The sequence below is a fragment of the Egretta garzetta genome, unplaced genomic scaffold, assembly GCF_000687185.1.
Source record: "Egretta garzetta isolate BGI_Z169 unplaced genomic scaffold, ASM68718v1 scaffold181, whole genome shotgun sequence".
In the NCBI taxonomy this organism is placed as follows: domain Eukaryota; kingdom Metazoa; phylum Chordata; class Aves; order Pelecaniformes; family Ardeidae; genus Egretta; species Egretta garzetta.
This window is the reverse complement of record NW_009258667.1, coordinates 717,302-736,135: the sequence shown is the minus strand read 5'-3', so window position 1 is coordinate 736,135 and position 18,834 is coordinate 717,302. Positions and strand designations below refer to the sequence as shown.

General features: G+C 35.8%; 1 protein-coding gene across 1 annotated transcript in view; it reads right to left on the bottom strand.

The window, feature by feature from the left end:
* Positions 1-18,251, bottom strand: part of NCAPG2 (non-SMC condensin II complex subunit G2) — a 44,902-nt gene extending 26,651 nt beyond the window's left edge. The window contains exons 1-9 of the mRNA XM_035888405.1: positions 18,161-18,251; positions 15,397-15,588; positions 14,304-14,418; positions 13,652-13,809; positions 12,882-13,016; positions 9,339-9,433; positions 8,437-8,506; positions 7,659-7,745; positions 5,058-5,153 (exon numbers count right to left, since the gene is read on the bottom strand). Coding sequence (XP_035744298.1) covers positions 5,058-5,153; positions 7,659-7,745; positions 8,437-8,506; positions 9,339-9,433; positions 12,882-13,016; positions 13,652-13,809; positions 14,304-14,418; positions 15,397-15,588; positions 18,161-18,235 — 1,023 coding nt within the window. The 5' untranslated portion in view covers positions 18,236-18,251. The remainder of the gene's footprint in view (positions 1-5,057; positions 5,154-7,658; positions 7,746-8,436; positions 8,507-9,338; positions 9,434-12,881; positions 13,017-13,651; positions 13,810-14,303; positions 14,419-15,396; positions 15,589-18,160) is intronic.
* Between the last annotated feature and the right edge of the window lie 583 nt (positions 18,252-18,834).

The following is an 18,834-nucleotide window of genomic DNA, read 5'->3' as shown; positions in this document are numbered from 1 at the left end:
ACAGGTGATTTAATTGAAAAGCTCAATCCTATTTCTTCAAGAAAACAGTATTTAAAAATTAGAGCACCAGCAAGCCTGGAGAGTAACTTATCCAACAAAAACATATTCAGTTCTGCATCTATGCACATAAGTAATAGGACCATGTTCTGAGCTCTAGGCAGCTCATCAAAAATCTAAAGCCTCACGAGCCTGGGGATGAGTGGCAGGAAAGCTGCTTGGCAGAGAGGGATCTGGGGGTACTGGTCGACAGCCAACTGACTATGAGCCAGCAGTGTGCCCCGGTGGCCATGAGGGCCAACAGCATCCTGGCTCGTATCAGGAATAGTGTGGCCAGCAGGAGCAGGGAAACGATCATCCCCTTGTACTTGGCACTGGTGAGGCCACACCTCAAATACTGTGTTCGGTTTTGGGCCCCACACTACAAGAAGGACATTGAGTGGCTGAGGGAGCTGGGGGTGTTCAGCCTGGAGAAGAGGAGGCTGAGGGGAGACCTTATCACTCCCTACAACTGCCTGATAGGAGGCTGTAGTGAGGTGGGGGTCGGTCTCTTCTCCCAAGTAACAAGCAATAGGATGAGAGGAAATGGCCTCAAGTTGTGCCAGAGGAGGTTTAGATTCAATATTGGGAAAAATTTCTTCACCGAAAGGGTTATTTGGCTCTGGAATGGGCTGCCCAGGGAGGCGGTGGAGTCCCCATTCCTGGAGGCATTTAAAAGATGGGCAGACGAGGTGCCTAGAGACATGGTTTAGTGGTGGACAGGTACAGCTGGACTCAATGATCTCAAAGGTCTTTTCCACCCGAGTGATTCTATGATTCTATAACCCTCAGACATTTTACCATTTTTCATAGTATTCAGTGTGTTACACTATCATTTCACTGGTTGTAAAGCCCCAAATGTAAAGAAAAATGAAAAAAGTGTGTATTTAGACAGGCAGTGAAAAATAATTGGCCCTGTGGATTCTTAAAGGACAAAAAATGAGAGCGGGCAATGAAATGAAGATGAAATCCAAGGTATCTCAGGGAGAAACCTGAAATCTAACCATCAGACTATGCTTTATTTATCAAAGACAGCAGTGCAATGATAAGAGCCTGTGCTCACTTCTCTTGGAAGGAAGAGGGAAGGAAGAATTTTGTTCAGAATTTGGGTCCAAGTTAAAACAAAAAAATGCATATATATGTATATGAGACTATATATATACAGCCTAATAAAACAAGCAAAGTATGCTTAATTTTAACAGCGATATAAGAGACAGTTCAGGGAATCTCCTGATTCTAATCAGCCAGTTTTCTTCCTCCTTTGTCATAAAAGACATTCAGATCAAAGGCAGGAAAAAAAATGAGGATAACCATGTAATAATTAGAACTAAATAAACTAATGGTAAATAAAACCAGAAAAACACAAAAGAAATGAGCAACAATTATTTCACTTGCAATTTAATTTGTATTTCCCTTCTGCACTGATCCTCATACGGTGGGTCACATCTCTGGGTAGAACCACAAAAATTCCAAATTCTTCAAGACAACAAAATTAATAGCAATTTAAATTTAATACTATAAAGGCAAATAAAGCCCATATATACATAAAGTTAGGGACTTGACTTTTACTTTATTTATCATGGATAATACAAATAGTCTATAAGTACAAAGAATTTAATTCTTAATTCAATCCTATAAAGCTGTAGAAACCCTTTAACTTTGAGCTTGTCTATATTGAAGAATTAATGCATAACGAACTAATATGTGAATTCAGGGTGAAATAGCTCTTCTGCACTAATATTTCATGTGAAAATTAATTCAAGTATGTTTTTGTGCAATAACCTAGACCTTGTCTACCATGGCCATTGCAGAAAGTTAATTTTCCTAAACTTTCTAGTGCCTTACATTGAATTCCATTAAGCTCACTTTAATTCTGAACTGAGTACCCAGAGCTTAAATTCTTGCCTTTAATTAATTGGAATTTATCCCAAATGTATTTGCATATTCAAGCTCGTAATAGAGTAAATGTCTTCACAGAGGTAGAACCTAGGACTTTAAATTCATATCCTATTTTTTTTCCGCACTGACTCCTTCATGTAAGAGGAGCCTGCAGTTATTTAAATGACCAATGTTTCTTTACCTTTATGCTCATACTATTCTGAGCAACTTTCAGAACCTTTTTAAACAGTAGTTTAATTTTTTTGTTCAGTTAACTTTCAGAGCTTTCTTTTAAGTTTCATCTGGCCTTAGAGGTCCTGAAATTAACTTCCAACACTGTTTTTCCCCTGTAAGAGTTAGTTGAAAAGTGTGGGATGATAAAAAACCCCAACCAAACACACTACTTCAAAGGAATCACTTCCTTCAACAGCCTGAATTCCTGGAGGAATGATTCTTGACTTTTTGAACTTGATAAGAAATAGCTTAATCACTACTTATCTCACAATAAAGATCCATATTTTTATATTTATATAGCTTCTTATACTAATACCCAATCACTGCACAACTGTCTGCTATGTTTGCATGAGACTTACTTTCATAATAAAGATGTGAAAAAAGATGAAGTTACATAAGGGCTTGTGTAATAAAAACTTAAAAGTTGCATAAAGGCTTATAAAATATGTGTTGATAAAAGCCACTTAGCTCACACAACCTTCCTTTGTATTTGCAAAACAAGCAATTTAAGAAGAAACAAACTATGCATTACAAGCATGCATTCTCAGTTTAAAGATTTCAGAGATGAAATTAAGTAGTTTCAACACAAACAGTTTTGGAATCCTTTGTATTCTCACAAGTGAAGTATTTTTCCTTTCTGCAAGAAGGAGGAGTAAAAAGGTCCTTCTACAAGTTCCTTTTCTGCTTTTTAACCAGTGTTCTAGAACAAGATTTGTTCTTTACTATATTAAATTAGGGATCTCTACACTGGCTAAAATAGGAGCATCAGACTCATTATCCAAAATTAAACTGACAATTCAAGCTTTCGAGCAGAATCCATACCAGTAAGGACAATTAGAAGCTTCCCTTCTTAGTTCTGTATCTTAAACTACTGGTGATTCCGAATCACAGCAACAGTTATCTTAAAGATGCCAAATGCCTCAGCAGTACTGTATGAAAAAGAAAAATTAACTATACAGAAGTCACACAGCAAGACACTGGCCTATCCAAAAATAAATTGCCAAATTTTGACGTTCATTCACATATTTCCTTTCACTAATCACAAATATGGTAATGGATCATTTGGAATTCAGAATCTTTCCTTGCACTGAATCATTAAACAATTCATATAATTGCTACATTCAGTTTTTTACAATCCTCCTTTTACCATTCTGAAAACTTTGTTCACAAGTTGGACTATTTTGCTGCATTAAAACAAATTCTCCATGACCTATTCGATACACTTGTTAATATCTAAGCTTAAACTGCTTAACTACATATGTAGAAGCTGTCAAAATAAAAACAAACAAACAAAAACCACACACCCCCCAAAAAAAACCCTAACCAACCAACAAAAACCCCAAAAAACTTCCTAAAATTTGGATTTGTTCTAGCAATGGAATCATTAGTGATGTGAAAATTATGAATAGCAGCTGTTAAAAATTTGAACCACTTCTGGAATCAGGAATTTCTCCCACTGTCTTGCTGCAAATCAATAATTAACCTTTTTTCCTCAAGCTGAACCTTTCTGTTACATTTCTCCAAACTAATCTATGCAGATTTAATAAGATTTGACAGAATGTTCTTCTGAAGTACTCTAATCTTGTATTTGAGTTGAGTCCTGGGCTTTGGAAAATGAACTACTAGCCTCCATTTACAGATAGGAGCGCCCTTAGGAATGGAATACCACGTTTTGCTAACCACTCTAAAATTGCTTCTGAGACAGTAGTCAGGAATTTTGCTGTGATATCAAAAATCAGTTGAAAACCCTATACTTTTTACAGACAAAAATAAAGAAATTAATGAAAGCCATGTTTTGTAGCTATTATTCTGTTGCGCTAAGAACATTTATGTTTCATCCAGAATGATTCTTGTTTATATTCTAAAGGGATGGGATCCAATCCTTAATGTAAGACCAAACAAGATGCTGGTCTAGCAATGAGTATGTCCATCCTTCCACTTCTACCATAGAGTTCTACTGAAACCAAACAGCTCTCAACTCCTTCCTGTAACTCATAAAATCTATTTTAAACAACTTTTTAAGCTGTTTTTAAATACTTTCAATTTTAAGAGTCTTTAAATACTTCTCTCATGGCTAGAGAAGATTACGTAGGACCAATCAGTAAATGAAACTTCAGTAAATGCTAAACAGCACTTAATTTGGCTGTAACGAATGGCATGTGTATGCTCTCACTGAAGGAATTTCATAACCTCAGAAAAAATAAAAGCTGTTCACAAATAAGGAAGCTTGGCTGATCTTAATTATAGTGTAACTAAGTAGATAAACTGCAGTAGGTACCCTTTAGTCTGTGCATGCAATCTCCAGGAAGACATACACACTTACCTTAAAAGTACTAGAAGTCAGAAACCTTATTCTGAATGGTTGATTAAAAGCTCATCCATTGCATGAATGTCTGTACATACAATCAAACTAGAATAAAAGGTTTTCTAAAATAATAGTCTAATAAATTAATTGAGCTGTATTCTAAGGCTGCTACTTAATCAGAAGGTGAGACTAAATCATCCTCTGAACATTTCTGGCTTTGATCAATAAAGCACTGATCATTCCATAAAGAACTTGGAAAACAGAATACAAGATTATACAAAATTCCCAAATTGAGAAGAAGATGAGAAGATCAAATTTAATGTTATTCCCACTGTCTACTGAAATCCTGGAAAGCACTCTGTACCTGAAAACAAAGCTGAATTATAAAAGTAAATTATATTAACAAATTAACAAATATTGTTGTGCAAACTGTGCCTAATTACAGCTTGCAAAGTTACTCTGCTACAGCTGAGATGTTAAACACCAATTTTTTTTCCATAGCTCTTTTACTTTAAAAGCAATTATTAAAAACAGAACATGTGGGAGGGATTCAAAATTTAGTAGTTGGAGAAAGATAGTCCTATATTCTGAGAAAAACAATTACCTTCAGTGCTCTCCAAAGGATAGGTTGATACAATCTATAGAGCATTTCTTCAATTCCTTGACGAACTTTACTTTGTTTATGAAAATAGCTCAGCATCTAAGAAAAAAAAAAAAAAAAAACAAATCCCCAAACCAATTTTTAACAGTACTTTCTACATTCAAGAAGTGTGCAGTTGTCATCTCATTTCATCATTTATATAAAACCAGAGTTTTCCATACCATGGAAAATGATAAAAAAAGACATATTAATTTTATTTTAAAGTCTCTAAAATCATAAAAAGAAATAGATCTAAGAAATACCACATTTTATAACTTTATAGATTCAATAAATGTATATAAAGATCTACAACTGAGAAAATCATGGCTAGAAAGTCAGTTTCACAGCAAACGCTCTTTCTTTGTTACAGTAAAAAACTTTTTTTAAAATAACTAGCAGAAATACTTTGAAACCATATAATTATCAACTACAGATAAATAACCCATTTGTCTGTTAAGAACAAAGGAACATTATTTGGTAACTGGAGTTATCCAAATGCAATTCTACAAATGTAATACATTTTTATGCATTGATGAACTGTACTTTCTTAGCTAAAGCCCCTTCTATTCTTGTATCTGAATTATGCAGACAAAAAAAGGAAAGTAGAAGACCAGAGCAGAATATGAGAAAGGACAACATGTAACTTGACATGAAGTAATTCCTCCACCCAGAACACCAGACAGTTTGAAAAGAAGTTGACCCTCTAGTGGCAACTTTGAATACTTCAGGTATTCACAGCTATGGCTAGACAGGAAAGCCTGTAAATAGCATCTACAGAAACAATGCTATAGTGGAAGAATCCCTTTTCTCTTTGAAATATACTGAAGTAAAGACATGATATAATTTATAAGAGACTATGTGGCTCTTATTTCTACATGACAACACTGGATCTAACCCAGGATTAATGGTAAATCCAAACTGTTTTGTAATAGATTTCATCAGAACATATCAGATATTTGCAAAATGGGCACAGGTTTTAGAACCAGAACTTTGAATTCAGAAGGGAGAGTTGTACATGTTGCTTTCCCCCCCTCACTCCTTCAATAAAATAGCCCAAACTTTGCTCAAGTGAATGATTGTAGTTGGTTACTCTCCTAATTGCTACAGGAACTTCTAGATTCTAAAGGACAATTTTAAAACAAATTCTTGCATACAAAATAAGAACACATCATTCAAATTTATTCTGAAACCCACTCCCCTTGCAAGTCAAAGACAGATTTATTTACATCACTCTCCTCTTTCAGGATCATAAGCTTCTGAGTCCGAAAAATATGAAGTGCCCTGTAAAAAGCCTACTCCATCAATCAGAAATCAGAGGATAAGGGAATCCACTATAGATATGAGAATCTATTTACTTTTGATTAAAAACAAAACAAACAAGAAACCCAATATAGGATTGTATACTGTTATATCAGGCTATATATTGCATATACTATACACTCCAGCATCTATATATTTGGGGGAAGAACAGGATGTGAAAGAGCATAGATCAAATACAAATGCCTTGTCTTAAAAAGCTTTGTGCACTTCTCATTCTGCTTCAAATGTTTTGAATGAATAAAAACCACAATAGACAACTAGAATCTGTAACTGAATCAAGGCTTATCCTTATAGACATATATAAAAAAAACCCATATATAACAAAAAGAAAAAACAAGTTTAGTTCCAGACCCATCTATTAAATTTGCCTCAAGGAGTTCATGTCTTTTCATCTGTGTGATCAACTATGGAAAGGTCAATTCTCTAGGTAAAGAAAAACTTAAGACAACAGACAGCAAAAACTATTTCTTGCACTCTGGAAAATCCCCTTATATTTCTAGTTTAGAGCACCAAAGACAAATCCAGTGCAAAACTATAAGCAGGTTCCTCCTAAAATTTATTCTAATATTGTTTCTCAGAATATGATATTTTTAAAGTAAGTATTTGTGGTGGATTGGCCTCAGTCATGAGCTGAGCACCACACAGCCACTCACTCCCCTGCCAGTGGGGTAGGGGAGAGAACTGGAAGAAAAAAGCAAGAAAACTCATGGGTCAAGATAAAGACAGTTTAAAAAGTGAAGGAAAGGCAACCAAAAAAACCCCAAAACAAGTGATGCAAATGTTATCACTCACCACCTCCCACAAATAGAGCAATGCCCAGACAGGTGCCAGTCTCCAAGCAATGGCTATCTCCCTCACATCCACTTTCCCTCAGTTTTTATTGCTGAGCACGATGTTTCATGGCACGTAATATCCCTTTGGTCAGTTTGGGTCACCTATTTCAGCTGTACCCCCTCCCGACTTCTTGCTCATCCCCAGCCTACTCACTAGGGAAACAGTGGGGAAGAGAAAGCCTTGACACCATGCAAATACTGCTCAGCAACAGCCCAAACATCAGTGTGTTATCAACAGTGCTTCAGTCAGCAAATCCTAAACACAGCACCATACAGACTGCTACAAAGAAAAGTAATTCCATTCCATCCAGACCTAGTATAATATTTTAGTATGAAATGGAAATTTTCCACTTTATAGTAACTGATCTGATTTTGATTCTACTAGTTCATGTCATGCTTTACAGGAACTTACCTCTCTAACTTTAGAATGAACAGAAGAACTTCTGGGAAGATGAATTCCATGATGCATGAAATCCTGAATGCAGTTATGTTCAAGTATCTATAGTAGAAACATATACATGCTGCTGTTAACATATAATAAAACAATAATACATACTGTAGGCTGTGCAGCAACTTATATTTTTCTGTGAAACAAACAACTGAAAATAGTCTTTGACATTATTTCTTACCGGGCTTCTACTGGGCCCAATTTTTCCATACTAGGGGCCTCTGTCTCCTTAAATTGATTTTCAAAATTTCAGAATATACAATTAATCCAATTCTCAGAATCAGGTTTGGAATTCAAAAGCACCTCCACATGGTAAATAAGAACTATTTGTGTCTGAAATTTGGCTGTGGCATTATTGTGATGCTGTAATTATGCTTTTGATCATCTCCAAGGAAATCCACAAAAACTAGATAAATATTTAAGCTATTGAATATATAGACTTGCACATGCTGAATAAAAGCTTCAATAAATCAGACAACTAGTGTGTTTACAGAAAACATTGTGTATATGCATAGTTGCATCAACCAATATTTCAGCAGCAGCTGAATCAGAAACCTGATCACAGGGGGCAAACATTCAAAGCATGACATGTCTTATTCCTTGACAATGCCGAAGATACCCTTTCCTGAGGGAAATAATTCCTTAAGGCTTGCTGAGGAACCTTTTCAAGGTTGAAAAGTCATGCATCTTCCCCATCTTGAAATTCAAAACTATCCAAATGAAATTTCACGCATAGTATTACCTCTAAGAATTCTCCTGACACCTTCTTCCAGGCCCTGAAGTAAACTTCTGAAATGTTTTCCATCAAGGATCTGTATTAACGTATGGGAAACACATTCAAGCAAACATCCTAACCATCTGTGTAAAATCATAAAGGTATCAAAAACTTCATGTTGTTAGGTACCAATATTATTCCTAATTCTGTGCATCAACATTATTTTTAGAAGAAGCAAGTATCTTGAAAGTCTACACTGATAATTACAGAAAAAGAAGGTAATTGTTAGTTAATGAACCCAAGCACTATTAATAAAGACAGGAAATATCTCTTATGGCGGGAAAATCAAAACATCAGCACAGGTATTTATCATTTCCCTCACAAAGAATGCCTTAAATTCTTTATAAAGATGTACAGGTACACATTATTCTAACTGAAAGTATTAGAAAGCCTTGGATTTTAATATGAAGAATTACTTTTGTAATATTTCACTAAATAATCAAAGGAAAAAAAAAATCCGTGTTTTTCATGCATCAGTCAAGTTATCAGGCTACAATCCCTGTATAGAATCTTACCAAATTAAAATAGAGGTTGCTCACAGAAAAAAATAAAAACACTTTACCGAAGGAGAATTGGACCTGCAGTTCTCACACAAACACTGCAAGTAATGCAGCGCAGTTTATATGAAAGCCATTTGCTTTAGCTAATGCTAAATAAACAGTTTAATACACCTATATGTATACATAAGCATGTGCAGAGCAACTATTAAATGAAGTTGCTGAAACAATATGGTAGTTATATTCAGCAGATTTGAAGGTGTCTGGATTCTGATATATTTTATCAATATACTAGGTATTTTAGAGTGTGAGATAAACAAGATTTTAGCCAAGCTCTTAACGATCATTAAGAACTCTAACTGTGATACATACCTTGGAAAAAATTGTAATTGGTTTTTAACAGTTCCATGTATCATTTTAATGAAGTTTACATTCCAGCTGAACAAAAAGCTCAAGAATCTTCTTCCCTATTGGGAGAGGAAAAGAGGTAAAAAAAGGGAAGTCAAACCCCAGAGGAACACCCAATTTAAGAGCCACCTCAAAAATCAGTAAATACAGAGCTTATGTATTAAGAGAAATGACACTTAATTTTAAAAATCATAGATGAGATTGTTGCAGGGGGAAAAAAAAAATAAGTTCCTTAATTTTTAAACAAAATTCAAGCATTACTGCTATTTATACTGAAGAGAAAACACAAAACAAATGAACACATGGATTACATATCTGCCTGCATATTTTTCAATGTCCATTCTGTTTTGGTGTGACTTCAAGTAATATTCCGTAACGATAAGGGACTGTGCAACTCAGGACCCTTATCAAGGCCACATCATCAGAACTCTGTCAAGTGCAATGTCATTCCAGGATGACACTGTAATGATGGTGAAGGTACAAATAAAATAGCATGACAACTCTGTCGGCATTGGATATGGAAACTTTTTTGAACAAAACCACAGAGAACAGCCAAGCCACTGAGGAAAATAAATGTTCTGATTAGCAAGAACAATTCCTTTTCTATTGCCTCATGAAAGGTAATATTGCAAACATCCTGGAGCTGCTTTAATTCATGAAAACAGAAAAAAAGAAAAATCAGGTTTTTTCCTGAATTAGTTTTCTTCCATTTTAGCAAATAAGAAATGTTGATGACGTATCTGATGAGCAACGGAATTTTGCAAGAAAAGGCAGTGGAAGGAGGAAATAAGCCCTTGCTCTTCCAGAATCAGCAAAATCTGCCCATGGAATTAAGAGCCTTACGCAGTATCTGTACAGACAGCCTCGCTCTGGCTCATCTTACAGATGAAGTGAAAGCAACCAGCTTCTGAGGCTTTGACAAATTTGATCATACATGAGGGTGAGTCAGCCTGCTGTAAGGGTCTTTTGCACCTGTCATCTTTCTAGCCAAAATTAAATCAGGAAAATTAATAAGGAAATGTAATAGTAAAGAGCACATTGGCAGAAGTTCAAAAGGTGCACTGAACAATTAGCAGAGGTTCCACTTCCACTGAGAGCTGGACCAACAGTTATGCTCAGACCTGTGACAAAATAGAGAAAATAAAGCTGATAACACCAGACACACTTTGAGCTGGAATATCATAGAGTAAGGATAGAGAGGAGGAAGCAGATAGGCAGAAACTGCCCATTAGTGGAACTGATAGCTTAAATGCCTTCAGGTCAAGAAGTAATTCATAAAATTCATAAAAACCAAGACCTAAAGGCTAAATATAATGTCAAGATCCTTGTCTACATGTCTGATGGAATTCTTCGGATTGTCAGTGAGAGCTTCTTTTACCAAGAAAGAAAAAAACTGAATAAATAAAAAAACCCCAGTCATTTATCTCCAACTTTGGTGGAATAATACATATATTGGAGTCCCAGTGGTGCACTCTTCCATCAACATCCCTGATAAGCCAAAAGGTCAAGGGACTCCTCCCTCAACAAGGCAAAGACAAGGCCAAACTCAAACTTATCTGGGAAGGCAGAAAAACTGAACTCCGGGATTTTGCAGTGAGGCATAAATGTGCAATTCCTTATCAGTTTAATCTGATCTAGAACCAGGATACCACATTTTCTCCTCTTCCCTTTATCCTTGCAGATGATCAATCCAGGCAGTTAATCTGGCTGAAAAATAATCTTACTAGGAAAAAACCTGATTTGCTACCTTCTTGAATCAACCCACGACATAGCTGCTTGAGCATTCACACTGCACACAGGAAAATAGGAATGCCAGCCCACGGCAAGGCAGGATCATTGCAGCCTGGAATTACATCAGCTTAAGCTGCTATGGAGCTACATTTTGGGATGTACTCTAAAAAGTATCAGGTATACTTTTCTTAGAAACCATAGAACAAGCCTGCAGGCAATAAAAGGAATATTAGCCATGATCTATAGGGGTTCAGTTTCATCTCAAGGCAATTCATACATCATGTTAAAATTTGGCATGACTATTAGTATTTTAGAAATAGACACAGAATGTAAGAAAAAGGTCCAGCAAAGATCCTGGGGGCATGTTGGACATGTTGCTACAAGAAACCTACCATTAGCAAAATGAGCCAGGCCGGGAAACTAGAGAACACACAAGGCGGGTTTTAACTAAAACTAAACTCCATCAGGATGCAAAACCCCAAACCAGAAAGACTTGCAACAGAAACACAATAGTTTTACAGCAACAGGAAAGTGGTCTGAATACTGTGAATTTCAAGACACTTAATCTCCTGTCTGCAGAGCTAGAAAAATCCCAGACACAATGTCACAAGATGTAGAAGGAAAAAAAATAACTACAAGTTGCTTCTGAAGCCTAGATAGCAGTTTCGTTTTACAGATATAATTCCCGATTATTTACTGTGCCTATATGAATATGAAATATTAAGTCATGCAGTGGATTAAAATAAAACAGAAGAAAATTATTAATACAGAATCAAATATAACGAAGGCAAAGAATGCATACATGTACACACTTTTTCAAGAGGACAAAAACAGTCCTAAATGAAATATACCAAGGACATAAAAATACAATATCAGTCTTACCTGTCTTCCCTCTTTCCACCCGTTTTCTCTCCTTCCTTTCAAACCTCTTACATTGCCTTAGTACATCCCAATTTTAGTCAAAACCAAAACATCTTAAAATACAATGTCTAAGTAACAACAACAAAATCTTAGCGTCAGGTATCCAAAACCTCGTCTACCAAACATTTCACCTAATTCACTCCCTACCACCATTTTTAAAACCCCATATGCCCGTAGTACCACAATCATGAAGCAAACTCAGAGCTCATTTTATCACAGAAGTTAATACGTTCCATGAAAGGGAATATATGTATTTTCAACAGGCAAGGAGGAGGTAGAACTTAGGAGCCAATGTCAGGTTGTTTTGTCACCTAACCAGAAAAAAAGTTTGGATACTATATCTTGGTGCACACTAAAAACTACAATACAGCAGTTCTTCACTGACAGTCAAAATAATTCTCATTTTGCTGTAAAGTTGGATTCTTCTTATGCTACTTTTAAGCCAGACTATGGCAATGCAATCTTCTAAATGGAATCATTTAGACGGGAAATTATTTTGCTACAGTTATCTATCTCCTATAAAAGACAAACTGCTATAAAGGAAGAGAATTATACTGGGGAATGGTTTTAAGTATTGAGGGACATGCACTGGAAGCAAAGCACCTGGTTCTTATTACCTCAGGATACAAGAACTTGAGTAATGATTTAGACATATACTTTTATATTTAAGTCAGAAATAGGAATCAAGGGTTTTCCAAATGAAACAGAAATTTCAACTGTTTATAGCTTGGAGTTAGAGCTGATTTGTCTTATATTGCTGCTTACTGTACTGTAAAAAAGGGCTTAATGCAAAACCCATTAAAAGTAACCAAAGCCCACTCACATAAGATCACAACAAGATAAAAGTTTGCTTACCTCTTCTTTTTTAATGTGTTTTACACTCATAAAACACTGAAGCAACAAGTCCTTGACTTCATTACTCTCCTCTGAATCATAATCAAAGCAAAGCAATGTCTGATGTAGATTCCATAGACGAACTATATCTGCACCCTGACAGGAAAAAAAAAAATCCACATTATAGTGAAGCAGGTATAGCTTTAATGTGAAGAAGCATTTAAAGACTTAAATAATGCATTTGAAGAGCATTGTTACAGACAGAAGATTTTCAGATTGTAAAATTATGAACATTGACTTTCACCGCACAATTGGGAAAAATTACAAAAATTACGTAACTGCAGAACTACTGACTTCCAACAACTGAAGACATGCTCAGTACAGAAAGCAAGCCAGTATTTCATGCAAAATAGATGAAATCTGTGTTATTCCACTTTTAAAACTTTATACAATGATGGCAGTTAACAGTACTTAGAACCTGAACTAAGAGTTAATTGCTATTTAAGCCTTAGTCACTGGACTTCACAAATGAGTAAAGAAAAAGGACGTAAAAAAAGCAGTTCATTTGTGAAATTGATGTCAAAAGTCTTTAAAGTTTGTTCTAGAGAAGACAACATTTTAATACCTGGCTTATGCAAGCAGCATCAAAAAGACACTTTGTAACCAAGATTTATGCTACGTTTCATTAACTGAGAGGCACTAGGACTTGGAAAACAAGTTAACTTCAACTAAAAGGTATTTCAGATGGAATATTCAGTAGTAATCTAAAAGTCAACACAGCTTCAGCATACCGTAGCAACTTTACCCAGGCTTTTTTTTAGCAGAATGATAAATAGAGTCTTCCCTAGCTGCTCCTTCCCTTCCAGTCCTTTCTCCCACCACATTTCACATACACGTTGGATAGCACCCCGTGGGATTGTCTCAGATTCAGGTAATGCAGGAAGAATACCTACAACAGTAATAAAGTAATTATTTACTGCAGTGAACCAAGTTATTCCTGTTAAACGTTACCCTGTTAGTACACTAACTATACCTCACAATGCCAACCAGCTCTTGCCACATTTGCACATCTTAATGGCATATTCTCACTGTGAGTATTTAGGCAGCTTTGTTAACTCTAAGCTTTTGGTCAAGTTTTTGGATGAGTAACAATGATCCAAAGTTAACAATGATATTAAATTTTGCCTTAAAAATACTATAAGCCACAGAATAAGGAAAGTTATCCATCACTGAGTTAAGGGAAAGAAAACTGTATTTAGGTTCCAACTTTTAGACTGCATAACTGATATTTAAGTAAATGTTCCCTTAATTTTGTCTCATAAATAAGTTCACATGGGTACCAACTTTTCTCCTGCAAATTCTGTTCCACAGTAAACTCAGCTGCTTAAAAACAACAACAAAAATAAAGTATAATGCTGTATTCTATAACAGATAAGTACATACCATTTAATATAAAAACACACTCTAGAAGAGCTTTGTAGTTTATGGTTTCATCCACTGCAGGTATGGAAGCAGTAACTACAGCTGTCACTCCTTGGATCACAGCTACAGTTTGTTTCTGAAAGCAATGTCAAGGAGAAACAATTCTGCTGTTTATTTTATACTCAGAAGATAATTATGGCAAGAAATAAACCTTAGCAACAGAGAGCAAAGCTGAATTGTTATTTAGCTTCCATTTTGAACAAAAAGTATACTGGCATCCAAAACCTATTAAATAAGAAGAGGCAAAAGCATAGATTTTAAAGTACAATTGTTTCAAAAAGTTTGAAAATGCCTTTCGGCTCCAGCTAGTAGGCAATTTGGTGACTCTACATGTGTATCCATTCTGCCATTAAAAACTTCATCTGCAACAAAACCACTCAAACACACATCTATTTCAGAACAAAAAAGACCCTAACCAGCAGGATCTTGTCCAAAACATGTAGATTGGTGACTTTAGATCCAGGTACATGATTCTATAGGCCTCTGTATGTATGATTCCTAATTATTTCCCCACTGCACCTTTTTTTTTTCCTTTAAAAATCGAATAATCTTTTTCCCCTGGTTTTCTCAAGACTACATGGACTATGTGCAGAAGGCAGTATATGAGGGTCTGAGTCAGAGAAATTCTCTATAAGCTTAAATATGTGGGAGCAGTGTTCAAATCTAGATTTCATTATCTTCATTCAATAAAATGACATAATAAAACAGGTAGTGAATTTCTTATCGTATATGCCAGCTACTTAAGGAATGTCTGAGAGATCAACACTTGTTTACTGAAATAAGACATAGAAAAAGCCCACTCACCCACAGGGAAAAAATTAAGTCCCATCTTTCATAATTAAAATTATCATCAGATCTAATCTTTTATAGTATAGACCAATCTTAAGTTCAGCTTAACCCAAACATGATCATTAAGAAGTCAGTAAAGAATGGGGCAGGGGGGTGATGCTTGCAACCAACCTTGTTTGATAACCCTTTCAGATGCGATGAAGATATTTAATTTTATATCTCAGAAAATATGAAACATTATATTTTTATTTTGTAAGATTTTTACCATTTCTGGAACTCTCTCAGTTTCCATGTCATCATTATTTTCAACATCTTCAGTTCTCTGCCATGTTTCCACAGGGTTCTCCATCAAAGTATCTGTCAATAGCTGCATCAGTCTCTCCCATAGTACTTCTTTTTGCTTTCTTGGCAATTCCTGAAGCAGTTCATTCAAGTCAAAAGGACTAAATGTATTTTTCTGTGAATAGTCAGAAGATATCATACAGTTCTACATCAGTGAAATGGCTTATCATCATATTTCCTAAAAGTAATGCTTTTTTTACATTAAGGATTGATTTCCATTCCTCTGCAGTTATAGAACCCTCTAGAAGTTGTATTTCTTTAAAAAATAGCATGAGAAATACCTGCTGCTTAACACTTTATCATGAAACAAGAGTGCTTCTTCTAAGACTGAAGTCTTTAGCCCTTGCTAGCAAGGCTACTGAACATAAATCACATCCCTGTAACATCAACTTGTCTCACATATATCCCGAATACTTCATTCCCGATGGGGACAATTCCATACCCTTAGCTAAGCTCACAACTGCACTACTTTAAAGTCGACGCGCCGACACCTTTTTTTTAAGACCCCGCCCCCCCCCCCCCCCCCCCCCCCCAAACATTAACACTATACTTCCCTCTTAAGCTCTGCTGAATGGGAAGCCACTACTAGTCTCTACAAAAAGACTTCACTAAGAGACTGATCTGAACTATTTCCTCAGAAGAACCTAGCTATAAGAATTTACCTCAGAGATGCAAAGAGCCTGTTAGCATCAAAGGGTAGGCAACCTACTAGGAAAGGGAATATGCAGAGAAAAGATGAGAAGGAAAAACAGACTCAGCCAGGAGGAAGTACAGACAATTTTTGAGATGTAATTTGTGATACTGAAATGAAAGTCTACTAGATTAAAAAACTTCAGAGGAAAAACGGAGAATGCCCGTGATCTTGAAATAAAAATATCTTTAGTTTGCAGATACAGGAAAAAACAGGAATAAAAAAAAAAAAAAAAGTTGAAGGAAAAAAAAAGAAAATAATGAAAGAAGCAGCAGTAAGTATTAGGGTATGAGAAGAAAGAACCTGTCACATATTTATAGCAGAATTTCTATCCTATTCTACAGCTGGAAACAAATACAATAAACCAAAGGCCACACAGGGAGTTCTGCAGCCCTCAATTTCAAACAAACCCAAAAGATAGGATATTAAGATCGTACTATTTTGAACAAAAAGAATGAATTCAGAATAAGACCAGAGCTTTCTAATCTTTCTTTGGGATGTTATGAGATAGAATTATTCCAAAACCTATGCAGGAAAATAATGTCACTGAATGATAGTCATACCTGTGATTCCTATTTTCCTGTCTAAGAAATAATGTATTTTCTTGAATTGGAACAGGTTTTAGCAGAAAAATTTAACAGCACCTGATAAAGACTTCAATGAACTGCATGACAATATGGTAATATTTTAAAAAGATCACAAAGAAAGAAAAGCAAAAAGCCCAAGGCAAACCTTGAGGGAAGATTAGCAAGTTAGCAAGCCCCTAGAATTTTAGAAGATGTGAATGAAGCAAAACATTAAGAGGAGGTAAAAGGAAAATTAAAGGGGGTGGTAGAAATGAAGGGCATTGAAAGAAGTAGTGATGCTAAGAACAGTACTTAAAAAAAAAAAAAAGTTAAGAATGCAAATTCTGAGGCTAGACCACAAAATAGGTAGAAAAAGCAGGGTATAAATTTAATATGAAAACTAAAGAAAGCAGTGAGGCTCTAACCACACTTTCTTCTTCTTTCTACATTTATACATCCACTTCCAAAGGACAGAATACACTACCACAGCCTCCTCCAGAAAAGAACTCAAGAATTATTCAGGGGAGATCCTAAAATGAGGGATCCTCATCTTAAGAAAAGACATGGTCAAACACCCTTCCTCACTGAAGGTTTCATAAGGAAATTAATAATATAACTCAGGCCTCTTAGACAAGCAAAAAATAATCTGGATATTCACAGTGCCTTATGCTATGAAGACATTTTTAATCAACATACTCATTATAGCCGGTGATATGCAGTTTCCAGAGATATTGACAACAGCTGAAAGCTGCTGCAAGACAACTCTTGTGAATTGGTGATGAAAAATGAAAGCATGAAAAAAAAAATTTAATCCAAACAGACCAAGATATGTTAAGATAGATTACTGGATGAAGATGGCAGAAACCACACAACCAAATTAATTGAAAGAGAAATGCTGCATTTAGACACAGCAATCTATCACATCTCTAAAGCATTCAGTGATAAAAAGAACTATCAAGTACAATTACACATGGAATGAAGAATAAGTGGGCAGCATAAACTATCAAATGAATGAACAAATACTAGTGAAACACACCTCTGCTACATTCGTATATTAGCTCATATTCATTACACAGCAATAAAACCTTTCATGGGTTGAAATTTAAGAAAACAATATTTCATCAACATCAAATGAGTACCTTTTTTTTAGTATTATGCTGGTACTAATAATTTCTTTAAAAAAAGAAGTAAACTGTATGTGCAACAACAAAATGCTAAAAAATTACTTGGTTTATAAATAGCAAAACTTTCTATTCTACAACTTTTTCAGCTGTTCCATTAAGTGCCATCGGAACTTATTGTCCACAGCAATTATTCTAGCACATCTGCAGGTTCCAGAGAAATAAGTTTCTGTCCCTGTGTCATAAAATTTCTGCACTAATAACAGACAAGATTTTATTAGTAATGCATGTGTATCATGGCTTACTTACAGGATTCTGAGTATAACGTAAGAAGTCTTCAATTGACTCTTTAGACACAACTTGTAAAAATGCTTCTCGCTTCATTGTGGCCTTGTTTTTCCTTGCTTTATAAACGAAACAAAATGTTAGAGAAAGTACTGTTTCTCAAAATAAGATAATTTTTGGTCTCAGTGAAGAACGTATGAACTTACATTCTTCATCTACATAGTTAGAAATAAAAAGATGCTTCCCCTTCCAAAATATTTTACAGCTACCTGAATCAGCATTTACATTAGGACTAGGCTGCAGCATTTGCACGCATTTCTTTTGCTCCTTTCTTTACTTAACAAGTCTTAAACCAGAACTTCTTAGGGGATACTTTTATTTTTAAAAAGAACAGTGTGTCCAGCACGTACCCCCTTTTTACCTGGCCATCATCCCCACAACAGCACGTACTTGTATGAAAAATACCGATAGGGCAGCAAAACGAACTCTCCTTTTCTCTCCTGTCAAGCGAAGACTATGGGAAACGGGCAAAGGACGCTTTTTGACACCAATTCACGCACCTAAGCTTTCCTTCCACCCCACCAGCGGGGAGGCTGCCTTCCACAGCCCTGCCTGTGGAGCCGCATCGCGGAGGGGGGCGGGCGCCCGCCCAGGGCACTTTCCCGCATCCGGCGGGGGCTGGCCGGGCTATCGCCAGG